Genomic DNA, 13,423 nt, shown 5'->3' with positions numbered 1-13,423 from the left:
AATGTCTCTAACAATGATGCAAGATTTGTAAAATCTTGCGCCATAATATGTATTATACACTACTCAAAAAAATTATGGCATAGAAAAATTGAGGGCAAAAATTGACTAATTTTGACTAACGATAACTTTGCGAAAAATTATTGTAGGATGACAGTTTTTTTTTAAATTAAAGCTTAAAATTTTTATTTTAAGAGGCTATATGGCCAGATTTTAAGTTTGATGTATCCCTGCCACTGTAACTTTCAAAAATTTGAGAATAAAATTGTAGCTAGAAGATAGAAAATGTCTAATGGTTTATTTCAGGAGAAACTTAAAACAGATCATGATATTGAATCACTCTTGACTAAAAAGAATGAAAACCAAGTTATATACGTGTGTGAGTTAGTTCTGCATTTTTTAAAATTTGGATTTTTCTTGATTGTGCTGTATTGTGCTACGTTTGTGCCACATTGTGCCGCAAACCGCAACTCAATAACATAAACCGTTTAAAAAAAAAATTTTTTTTCTGCTAGCCCTGCACTTTTTAAATTTTGGATTTTTCTTGATTGTGTTGTATTGTGCTGCGTTTGTGCCACATTGTGCCGCAAACCGCAATTCAATAACATGAACCGTTTTACAAAAAAAATTTTATGCTGGCCTTAGAAATTTTTAGGAATGAGAAACTTTAAACCCGTGTAACTTGCGAACGGTGTAAGATAATCGAATTCTGTGAGTTGTGCTGTGTTATGCTACTCAAAATCTACGTGGAATGTTCATAAAAAGTTTAGAATGGTAGGAGAAACGACAGAAATTGTTGAAAAAGTGATGGGGGAAAATAAAAAATTTGACATTTTTGGATTTTTTTTAGTTGTGCTAAATTGTGCTACAACAGTACAACAACTTTTCCTAATCTCAAAATTTCCTCAGATCAACAGATTTCGCGGTATCGATGAAGTTATGCATCAACCGTTACGAATTTTTAAGAATGAAAAACTCTAAACCCGTGTATCTTGCGAACGGTGTGAGATAATCGAATTCTGCGAATTGTGCTATGTTGTGCTACTCAAAATCTACTAGATATGTTCATAAACAAAATAGAGATTGCTTAATACTACATAAAAATTTTCGAAAACGTGGGAAGGTGAATAAAAAAAGTTTCTGCATTTTTTGAGATATACCAGATTATCCACCACAATAATTTCTTTTTCATGGGAAAAAGTTGCCAGACAATTATCGTAGTACTGATAATGGTAGGGGCGTAGGTGTTAGGAAAACTAAATCCGAAAAGATTTCGCAATCGCGTAATTTCCGAACTGTACTTCTGCAAATTATGCGGGTCATGTTATTCGAAACTAATAGGAGATGGACGAGGAAAGTGTTAAGAAAGTATGTGTAATTCAACTGAAAAAGAAGAGGAAGAGGGAGAGAAAGAGTAAAAATGCGTTTGGACTGTGCCGTATTGTAGTAAACGGATGCATTTATAATGCATTTATGATTATAACGTTTCTCAATATTATTATGTACAAAAAAGTTCTGAGCTTTTTTTTTTGTAAAATTCAATCTTTATTCAAAAACAAACGAAAAAATATTAATCAGCGAAATATTCTCCGTTTGCATCAACGATCTTTTGCCATATTTCGGGTAGCTTGCGAATTCCTTGACGATAGAAACTCACCGGCTTCGAAGCGATAAAGTCATCAATGCATTTTCGTATTTCTTCTAATCTCACGAAATGTGTATCAGCCAAATAATGCTGCAGCGACCGGAATAGGTAGTAATCGGAAGGCGCCATGTCTGGGCTATACGCCGCGTGCGGAAGAAGTTCCCAACCTAACGCAAAGATATGGTCCTGAGTCGCTTTCGCAACATGTGGTCGAGCATTGTCATGAAGCAAGATCTTGGTCAGTAAATGGCCTCTTTTCTTCTAATGCATCGCTCAAATTGGTCATTCGCAATTGGAAATTGGCAATTCGTCCGTTTCAATCTTTTCAGGGCGTCCAGCACGCGATTCATCTTTAAGACTGAAATCTCCGTGGCGAAACTTTTGATACCATCTTTTACATGTAGCATGACTTACAGCGTTCTCTCCATATGCAGCACAAATCATTGCAGTGGCTTCAGCAGCATTTTTCTTCAGATGAAACGCGAAGTGGACGGAAAATCGAATATGCTCTTTTGTTATTGCCATCGTGAACACTACTGATTTTTGAGGTTATGTGCATCAAACGCCAAACCGTATGGCATTTTAGAAGGCCAAATGTTAACGCTTTAAAACCGCAAAAGGGCGGGAAGATATATAAAATTTAAATTGTTATTTCGGTTGTATGAAATCTAAAGCTCAGAACTTTTTTGTACACTAATAAAATACCGTCATTAATAATTTTATGTTGAGTAAATCTTAATAATGTGTTAAAAACATTTTTTTATTGTAATCAATGATTATATGTATATAAAGAGATATATTTGATTCATCTAATTTTAATACATATATAATTTTAATAAATATACCGCTTTCTGCTTACACCTGAAATCAACGACATGGACGTAGCGGTATTCTGGTTCCATTTTTCTTTTTTATATTTTATTTGTTTTTTTTTAATTTTTTAATTTCCTTGTTTTATTTTTATTATAATTTTTTGAGTTCTTAATAATATATATTTGTGTGCTGTTGTGAATATTGCAAAGGGAAAGTGGTACCGGAAAACCAGGTCCGCTGGTGATGTCGGAGTTATACATGAACAATCACGAGGAGTCAGAAGGTGTTGGAAAGCGTAAAGACTGAGATCGGTATAAGTGAGATGTGCTTCCCCAGGTAGCAAACACACGTCATTTTGACGTCAAATTTTGGTCATTTACTGACCATGGCTAACGTCACTAAATAACGTCTTAATGACATCATAATGACGTCATAATAACGTTCTAATGTCACAAAATTATTGACGTCATTGCAAGGACCTCATTTTTACGTCATGTTAGGACGTTTCCAAGCAGCAAATTAATTTAGGTGTCTCGGTAACAAGTTGACATCAAAATGACGTCTTTGACGTCAAAATGACAGACGCCATCAGCTTCATGCTATTTGTGTTGAGATCTCAACAATTAAGACATAAATATTGAAAACAATAATTTACAGCCACAATTTATTAAAAGATTTTATAATGCAATTGCATACATAAATGTGTGTGTATCCTTTACTATTTATTGTAATAAAATAATCTTAAAAGTAAGTATATAATAGTAATTTAATTATTTTAAACTTAAATTCTATATTTCACAAATGTACACAAATTTTCCGCTATTGTAAGCTTTAGATACCTTATGTATTAATTTAAATTATGTATGATTGGCATAGAAACGAACCTATTATTATCATCAATATAAGGTAATACAATACATTTGTTGCTGACGGGATTAATAGCCCATATTTTCAAATCACTTACCTTTTACAACGTATATATCGAGTAATGACGAATGACACGGATATATATAAAAAAGTAAATATTCAATAAAGTGTTTTCCGATAAGAAATATATCGCCTTCTTTTGTTTTTATAATATTATTTCTACAACTTTTGTATCATCCTTTAGCATACAATAACTGTTTGCCTTGTTATATTAATTAATATATAGAAAATTGTACATTTGTAAAAGTAATCTTCTTATATTGTTTGTACGACTCACAGGTATTATGATTTAATAACGGACCATTTTTATGTTACATATCTAAAAAATATATATTTCTATTAAAATTTTTAAAATTATGTTTATTTAACAAAACAGAATCTATTTCATGCAGTCGATGTATTTGTTGCAATAAATTAGTAGGAGATCTTATTAATTTTTTTAAATGACTGAGATAACTTTCAAATGGAAAAGATGAAAATTCATCTAAAGGACCATAAATTTCTACATCGTTACATATATGTGTTAAAAGATGAATATTGTAAACAGCAAATTCTGGACCGTACAATTCATTTTTACAATGATTAATAAAAGTCAGCAAACATTTTCGTGCAAATGGGATTCCAAAATTATTTATATGTTTGTTTGATATTAATATAGAAATTGCTACATGTAAAAAATTTTCATAAAAGGCTTTGGGTAAGATATTTTTCAAAACTAATACACCGACATAAATAAGAAAAGTTCTAAACTCTGTTGCTTTCCAATACGAAAATTCGTTTAATGATCTAGGCTTTCTACTAAATTCTAATGGAATAAATTGCTGTAAATTTATAAGACGTTGTGAGACAATTTGTACTTGATTATTAGTAAGTTTAAATCTTAATGAATCTGCAATCCATAAACGTAATAAAAGTTTCATTACTCCTAGGCAAATATTATGCATGTAATCCGTAGGAAAGGATTCAATTAAATCTATGGACAAATTTAAAAGTGGAGATAGTCCATGGTGATGGTTATCATCTAATTGTTTTCTAAAAGATTCTGTGCGCTTTTGAGCGGTTTCGTTCATAAAAACAACTTTGTTTTTATAATATTTTCCAGGTTCTGTACATTTGTCGCATGACGAGTAACCCGAATGTAACTTTGTACATTTTAAGAAAGCACGAGCAGGTGCATCACACACAAAACTGTGGACTTCTATTTAAAAAATATTTCCATCGAAATTAAATCCATTTTTTAACAATACATTTAATTTGTCTATAAAATTTTCCAAGAAAATATTTAAAGGTTTTGGCTTCGACGTTCCACAAAAAACTGGTACAACGAACGGAACACTAGGAAAGTTTTTAATAAGTCCTAAAATAGGCCATAGTTGTAACTTGTTACTTTTAAACAAGGGAATGCCATCTATATTAAAACAAATTTTTAATGCTTCATCAGATTTCAAATATTCTTAAGAGCTTCTTTGTTGTGTGATAATAAAATTTTCAAAGCACTGGTTAAGCCCAAATAACATAATTCTCCAGTTTCCAACTTGTAAATTGCTGTAGTAGTAACAGTTTGCAATAACGTACGAGAATGTAAAGGTAATTCAGGATGATAAGGTGAAAGTATGTGCAACAAATCTGTTAAAGCTAAATGCGATATATGTCTTTCGATGGCCCACTTAGCTAGCTCATTTTCAAGACTATTTTGCTTATCAAACAATGAGTTTTGACTACTCCTTATATTACTATTTACATCAATACACGAGAAACTGTTAGAAGTTTCGCTACAGTTAGATACAGCATTAATAAAATTATTATCATATTGTAAGGCTGAACAGGTAACAATCTTTTCAAGATTATGTTCATTAGTACCTATTTTATTATTGACTGTAACATTAGTATTAGACGATATAACGTTTGACGTATCAGTTAAATTATTAATATTAAGTGTTCTATTGTAATCAACAAATTGATTGTTTATACTGTCTACAGTTTTCAACACTCTTCGATATTGTTGACGCTGTCCAACAAATTCTTTACATTTACGTTGATTTTTTAACATATTTTTAAAGAAAATAAGAAAACCTAATATTTTCAAAATATTAAAATAAATACCGATAAAGGTATGAGACTGAGTTTTGATATTTATAGGAACAGTTGAATGATGACGATAGTACGGTTTCGCACAATGACACAACAGATTGATATCTTGATGTAAGGAATCTATAGCCTGCAACGTTTTAGTAGAAGTGCTGCATGAAGAAATGGTAGAATCCAAGTTCGTGACTTGCTGTGTGATAAACAGTCTAATATAAAACAGATTAAAAAAAAATATTAAAAATAAAATCATAAAAACAATGCTATAATAATTGACAAATTTTATTTTATTTTTACCTTTTTTTATGGAATGATGTAAATTGAGGTGTTACAGATTTCTTTTATAACACTATAGCTGAAAAAAAAGATAATAAGCTTCTCTTTGAATATGAAAAACTTTATTTGTACTCACTAATAATGAAACAAGCAAAGATAAGTAAACTTAAATCAATTATACAAGTGCATACCACAGTAATTGGTATTATTGAAAATTATTTTCACCTTTTAAGAATTTTCGGTGGTCAATGGAAATTAGTATTGTCGTTTTCATGATTGTCTTGTTCGTTACTTGATATATATTTCAAATTTCGTTTACGGTTTCTTTTCTTTATTTGACTCTCATCTTCCAATGCAGATGATTGTACATCTAAAAATTCTTCATATAATATATTTTTAATTTCTATTTGTTTTATCTAAATCATCTGTAATTAAAAAGGATAATATTGTTGAAAACAAATTAAAAAACAATCTAATTTTATTAGTAGCATCTATTTCACCACGTTGCGATTGACCACTAGCCACTCACAGCGCTTGAACAGTGAAAAATCCCTAGACACTGGCCGCTGGGAGTGGTTGTGATTAATCTTATGGCGAATTGTAACGATATTTAAAGGCTACTTTCCTTTTAGGCGACACAGTCGACAAGTATCATACTATCTTTGTCGTAATTCTATGATCGGCTCGTTACAGATGAATCTTCTGTCATTAAGATTGATGCCTTATGAAGCCAAACACAGGGTGTCAATATGTAATAATTTTTTATTTGTTCCAAAGTTTTTGTACAAACGTTTCGATCCCGTTTCGGATCCTTTTCAATGCTATTGTACGAATTCATCGAGTTTCCTGACGCACTATATCGTAAACATTTTCTTATTAATCTCACGAATTATAATTGAAAGTTTACAATAAGATAAATAATATAAATAATATAATAGATAAATTTACACAGTTCAAACAAAGAATAAACTTACATGATATTCGTTATGCTAATATAATGCGTGCCATCTATCTCAGCTTTGAGATACATCTAAACAATATAATGTCAAGTACAATTCGAAACTACACGAACGCAAACAACAAAAACATTAAAGAGAGGAAACCTCAGTTATTATCAAATAGTGATTAGAAATAATGTCCAGACAGCCACCATCAACCTCATTAAGAACATTGAATATAATTTTCAAAGAATAAAAATGCCTAACATTACAGAATTAAGAAACAAAATTATACTGTTGATGATGAACATTGATACGATTGGAAAATCACTCTTTATTGAAACGCTTTAACAGACAAAAATCAGAACGTACATTAATTCTTATACCTAACCACAAAGTCCCGAGTAATCGACAAAATGCCCTCGACTCATCGATACCGTCAAAACAGTCCTACCAACTTGCAGCTACAAATAACCTCTAATGCTAAAATCACCACATTCATCCCCTCCTTTTTCTTTTAGAATCCAGTTTCATAATCAGACAGATAAGAAGGAGGGCGTCTTGAACGTGCAGGGCGTTGAGTCTTTTCTTGATCCTCCGATGACTGCAGTTGATCGGTGATGCCCGGTTCTACCAAATTCTCTCGAAGTTCCGATGATTGAGGTTCAGGGGGAGTAATTTCACTGTCTTCATCCTTAGTCAAGATTTCTCCTCGAGGAGCAAGATGCCGAGTGGAGATTGTAGTCTCCCGATCGTTTTGTAGCCTGACGTACGCATATTCCGGGTTCGCTTCTATCAATTCGACCTCCTCCACTAATGGATCATGTTTGCTTGCGCGAACATGTTTCTTCATTAGAACTGGTCCAGATCTGGTCAACCAGGTTGGCATCAAGTTGCCATTGAACGATCTCCTAGGGTGATTGAACATTCTCTCGTGCGGTGTGGAATTTGTTGCTGTGCAGAGAAGCGATCGGATGGAATGTAGTGCAGTATCCAGTACTTCTTCCCAATGTTCTATTTTAGTATTGCCGGATCGTAATGCTAGCATGACAGTCTTCCATATGATTCCATTATATCTTTCTACTTGACCGTTTCCTCTTGGGTTATAGGGGGTCGTTCGGCTGGTCGCTACGCCTTGAGAGGTCAGGAACGTTTTTAACTCTTGTGACATGAACGAGGCGCCTCTATCCAAATGTATATATGCAGGAGTTCCGAAAATTGAAAAGAGATGAGCCAAATGTTGTATCACTGTAGTTGAACTGATGTCCTTACATGGTATAGCGAACGGAAATCTTGAAAATTCATCCACCACGGTTAGAATATACTGGTTCCTAGTTTTCGTCGGTAAAGGGCCTTTGAAATCCAAGTTCAGTCTCTCAAATGGTGAGGTAGCCTTTATCAGCTTCCCTTCGGTTTTATAAAAACGTGGTTTCAGTTCTGCGCAGACCTGACAAGCTTTTGTAACTCTCTTTACGTCTTCAACAGAGAATGGTAAATTCTTAATACGAATCCAGTGGCATAATCGAGATACGCCGGGGTGACAGAGCGCGATATGTAAAGCATTAAGATTCATACCTGAGGTCATGGAGGCACTTATTCTAGAAAAAGTATCCGCTGACACGTTCTCACTTCCCGGGCGATAAATTATATCGAACTTAAAAGAGGAGAGTTCCAAACGCCATCTTACAATTTTCTCGTTCTTAACCTTACTTGAATGTTGTTGGTTAAACATAAAAGAGACTGAGCGTTGGTCTGTAACAACTTCAAAATAACGGCCGATTAAGTAATGCCTCCAGTAGCGTAAGGATTCCACAATCGCATAAGCCTCCTTTTCTATGGATGAGTGTTGTAGTTCCGTTTTGTTAAGGGTTCTAGAAAAAAACGCGACAGGTCTGCCAGCTTGACTTAGTGTAGCTGCTATTGCAAAATCAGATGCGTCAGTCTCTACTCGAAAAGGTACGTCGTCTTGTACGGCGGCCATCGTTGCTTTGGCTATATCATTCTTCAGACTCTCAAACGCTGATATTGCTTCATTCGATAACGGAAATTGGTTCTCGAGTAGTAGTGGACGCACTTTCTCTGAAAATCTCGGTATCCACTTGCAATAGTGTGAGAACATGCCTAACACTCGCCGTAGGGAAGTAGTATCATGAGGAATCGGTAGACTGAGCAAAGGCTGGAGGCGATCGGGATCAAGTTTAATCGTTTTATTGGAGATTACATACCCAAGTAAGGTGACGGATCTGGCAGAAAAATTATATTTCCTTTTGTTCAATGTTAAATTATACTTTTGAGCTGCCGCCAAAAATTTTTCAAGGTTACGATCATGTTCTTGTTGGGTTTTTCCACATATCGTGACGTTATCCAGATAAGGGAAGGTACCCTCTAGTCCTTCGTCTTGCACGATTTGGTCTATCACTCTTTGGAAGCACGCTACTCCGTTTGTCACTCCGAACGGAACACGTAGAAATTGATAGTTTTCCACCTGCTTCGAAGGCGGTGTATTTTCTTTCGGAATCTAAGATCGGCAGTTGATGATAGGCACTCTCGAGATCTATAATGCTGAAGACCTCATTCGCCGAGACCTTAGCGATTATTTCTTCAATCCTCGGGAGAGGATACGCATCGAACATTGTGAACTTATTTATCGTCTGTGAGTAGTCAACAACCATCCTTTCTTTATGATTTTCTTCTCTCACGACTAAAACTTGTGCGCGCCATGGAGAGTTACTAGGCTCTATTACACCTTCATGCAACAGTCTTTTGATCTCAAGGTTAATAAACTTATTATTTTCTTCAGAGTGTCTTCTAGATTTAGTGGCTATAGGTTTACAATTTACATCTAAATTGGCGAAGAGCGAAATCGGGCGTACTTTGGCAATCGCCAAACTACAGATTTTGAGAGAGGGTAACGGGCCCTTGAAAACTATGTTTACCGAAGAGTGACGTTGTAAGATATCGTGGCCAATTATAACGTCCGAACAGAGATCTTTCATTACTAATACCGTAACATCTTTGATATTTCCTCCTATTTCCACATCTGCTATACATCGTCCTACTATCTCTGACGATAAAGAGGAATTTGCCATCGTGATCTTGCCAAGGTATGGTAGCGGGTCTATTCTACATCTTCCTATGAGAGAATAATTGATGAAACTCAGAAAGCTTCCCGTGTCTATCAGAGCGTTTAACTTTGTTCCGTTTACCTTAATGTCCACTATAGATTTTTGAAGACAGCTAGGTTCTGCTGTAAGGGACGCTAGAGTGCCAGTAGACGCTGTCGTATTAGGTGTAGCCCTTAGGAGGCAGTGACTTACATACACGTTGATAATGCCCTTTTTTTTCCACATGACCTGCATTCCACGTTTCTCGCTGGACACTGCGTTCTGGGATGATTTTCTCTCTCACAGAAATAGCACTTTCCGCTTTTCAATGCCCCAGCCGTAGTTGCCTCGAGAGCCTTCGGGTCCTGATCACCAGTTTCCTTGGTCGAGGCAGCAATTGTACTGGATAGGCCAGAATACGATGCAGAGTATTGCTCAGCCATTTCTAAGGCTCGAGCTTGGTCATAAGCAGCATCTAGAGTGAGTGTTCTCAAGTAACCTCTGTCGAATGTGTGGGCAACTCAAGCCGCTAATAAATGCATCTCTAATATACTCGTTCTTATTCTGCTCAGCAGTAACATTTTTTAAATTGCAATCCTTACTTAATTGTCTTAAAGATTGTAGATACTGGTTTACGGATTCACCAGCGAGTTGCCGTCTCGTGGCTAAACAATGCCTAGCATTGATCTCATTTCTAGGTTTTACATACAATGATTCTAAAGTATCGATGGCATTCTCAAATGTTCCAGATTCGCTAATATACTGATATACTTTCGGGGCCAAGTAGTTTGTTAGTAGTTGTAACTTATTTTCCCCCGTTGCATCTCTAAAGTTGTTCAAAAAGTTTGAGAATGTCCGTTTCCAATGTGTCCATTGCTTGTCCGCAGAAATAGAGGTTGGTTCCACGTTAAATCTCTCAGGCTTCAAGTACTTTTCCATTATTCAGTGATTTGATGATTTCTGTTAAATTGATACGATTGGAAAATCACTCTTTATTGAAACGCTTTAACAGACAAAAATCAGAACGTACATTAATTCTTATACCTAACCACAAAGTCCCGAGTAATCGACAAAATGCCCTTGACTCATCGATACCGTCAAAACAGTCCTACCAACTTGCAGCTACAAATAACCTCTAATGCTAAAATCACCACAAACATCACATTAAATAAAACACAGATGGAAAAAAAGATTGGGTCTTTATACCTATTAACAAAAAAATTTATTAACAACAATCCGGATATTCTATTTATGCATGCGGATAAAGGTAACGTGGTGGTTGCAATGGACAAGGCGGAATACATAGCGAAGATGGAGACGATGCTCAGAGACGTTGACACTTATATAAATATTAAACGTAACTCGGTCAATAGAATAACAATTAGTCTAAAGGATATTTTGAAGAGATGGAGAAACGAGAGGAGATAATTAGTGAGTCCAAATACAGACATCTTAACACTGCAAACCCAATTTTACCAAGAGCGTATGGAATGCCTAAAGTACATAAAGATGGTTATCCTTTAAGGATAATTATTTCATCTATAGGAAGTCCTTTGCATAATTTGGCAACCTTCTTGCATAAAATCTTAGTTACAAGCTTGCCTCCAGCAAAAGGTTTTATTAGCAATAGCTTTCAACTCGCTAAAAATATAGATAAACTTAAAATTTCTAATGACACTCTGTTTTCTTTGGATGTGGTTTCATTGTTTACAAATGTCCCAGTGGATCTTGTATTGGATGGTATTAATAAAAGGTGGCATTTGATACAGGCCAACACATGCTTATCCAGAACAGAGGTTCTTAATGCAACTAAATTGATTCTTGACTCTACATTTTTTACCTTTAATGATAAATATTACAGACAATCCTTTGGAGTTCTCATGGGCTCCCCTTTATTACCAGTATTGGCTGACATAGTTTTACAGGACTTAGAAACATTTACTTTTAATAGATTGACAACAGAACCTTCTTTTTACATACGATACGTAGACGACATTGCATTAGCAATTAACAAAACACACATTAACGAACTCTGTCTTACATTCAATAACTATCATCCAAGGCTCAAATTTACATTGGAGGAAGGTGGTGACAAACTCAATTTTTTGGACCTAACTCTTATAAAGAAAAATGACTCCATATATCATGACTGGTATCAGAAACCTACGTCATCAGGACGTTATCTCAATTTTTTTTTCGCAACATCCATTTTGCCAGAAAATTGGAGTAATAGTGAGCTTAACAGATAGAGTTTTATTATTGTCACACCCTTCCTTTTATACGAAAAACTTAGATAAAATAATCAGAATATTACTGAACAATGGCTATCCCTTGAATTTGATTTTCTCCACCATAAATAAAAGGTTACACAAGAAATTTTCTAATCAGAACAATCAAATAGTTAATAATAAAAAAGTAGAAAAGAAACAAATCTTCTTCACGGTGCCTTTTATAGCGGGTATTTCAGAGAGAATCAAAAACTTTTTAAAGAAGACTAACATCATCAAAATAGCTTACAAGGGTATTAACAAATTGAGCAACTACATTAGAGTGCAGAAAGACAAACTTCCACATTTTATGTTCCACACTGATGTTGTTTATAAGATGGAGTGCAGAGACTGTGACGCTTCATATGTCGGTCAAACAGGAAGGACTCTTAAAACCAGAATTAGTGAACATAGAAACCACATCAATAGAAATACAGACCAAAAATCGGTCATCACAGAACATAGATTAGAACATACACATGATTTTGACTGGGACAGTGTTAAGATTTTAGATCAGGAACAAATTTTAAGTAAAAGACTAATATCAGAAATGATTTTCATACGTAAACAAAAAAACGGCTTAAATATCCAATCAGACACAGATTCGTTAACTAAGGCATATGATTTCCTATTTGATAATAACTGAGGTTTCCTCTCTTTAATGTTTTTGTTGTTTGCGTTCGTGTAGTTTCGAATTGTACTTGACATTATATTGTTTAGATGTATCTCAAAGCTGATATAGATGACACGCATTATATTAGCATAACGAATATCATGTAACTTTATTCTTTGTTTGAACTGTGTAAATTTATCTATTATATTATTTATATTATTTATCTTATTGTAAGCTTTCAATTATAATTCGTGAGATTAATAAGAAAATGTTTACGATATAGTGCGTCAGGAAACTCGATGAATTCGTACAATAGCATTGAAAAGGTTCCGAAACGGGATCGAAACGTTTGTACAAAAACTTTGGAACAAATAAAAAATTATTACACATTGACACCCTGTATTTGGCTTCATAAGGCATCAATCTTAATGACAGAAGTAGTCAAGTGGTGCCTGGACAGTGGATGCTCGTCTCACTTAAGCAAGAATCTAGAAGATTTCGTCGAAATAAACGACAGAGAATCCGGAGTCCTGAATTTGGCGACTAATGCATCTGCAAATATAATGACTGCAAATATATGCAAGCGGATCAGTCCCCATTACTACCAAAGTAGGTGGACAAGAACTTCGCGTTAAATTAAAGAACGTCCTATATGTACCGGATCTACGAACTGACCTATTGTCAGTCGGAAGAATCACAGACAACGGCTACCAGGTAGTCTTCACCAGAGACTCCGCGGCGGTAATTGACAAGAAAGG

The 13,423-nt window shown here is 34.6% G+C and overlaps 1 protein-coding gene across 1 annotated transcript; it reads right to left on the bottom strand.

Moving 5' to 3' along the window:
- Positions 1 to 7,198: 7,198 nt before the first annotated feature.
- LOC108726226 (uncharacterized) lies at positions 7,199 to 10,724 on the bottom strand. Its single transcript, XM_018453676.1, has 4 exons — positions 10,339 to 10,724; positions 10,035 to 10,286; positions 9,064 to 9,978; positions 7,199 to 8,924 (listed from the first exon to the last, which is right to left on the bottom strand). The coding sequence occupies exons 1-4, from the start codon at positions 10,722 to 10,724 to the stop codon at positions 7,199 to 7,201; spliced, it is 3,279 nt and encodes a 1,092-aa protein (XP_018309178.1).
- Between the last annotated feature and the right edge of the window lie 2,699 nt (positions 10,725 to 13,423).

This window comes from Mycetomoellerius zeteki, unplaced genomic scaffold (assembly GCF_001594055.1).
Source record: "Mycetomoellerius zeteki isolate Tzet28-1 unplaced genomic scaffold, Tzet1.0 scaffold401, whole genome shotgun sequence".
In the NCBI taxonomy this organism is placed as follows: Eukaryota; Metazoa; Arthropoda; class Insecta; order Hymenoptera; family Formicidae; genus Mycetomoellerius; species Mycetomoellerius zeteki.
This window is presented reverse-complemented; position numbering and strand designations above follow the sequence as displayed.

Coding starts and splice junctions, on each gene's coding strand:
- LOC108726226 (XM_018453676.1), bottom strand. CDS start 10,724: ATGGAAAAGTACTTGAAGCCTGAGAGATTTAACGTGGAACCAACCTCT. Junction 10,287..10,338: donor GCTGAGCAGAATAAGAACGA/GTATATTAGAGA, acceptor CACATTCGACAG/AGGTTACTTGAGAACACTCA. Junction 8,925..9,063: donor GCAAGACGAAGGACTAGAGG/GTACCTTCCCTT, acceptor TTTTTCTGCCAG/ATCCGTCACCTTACTTGGGT.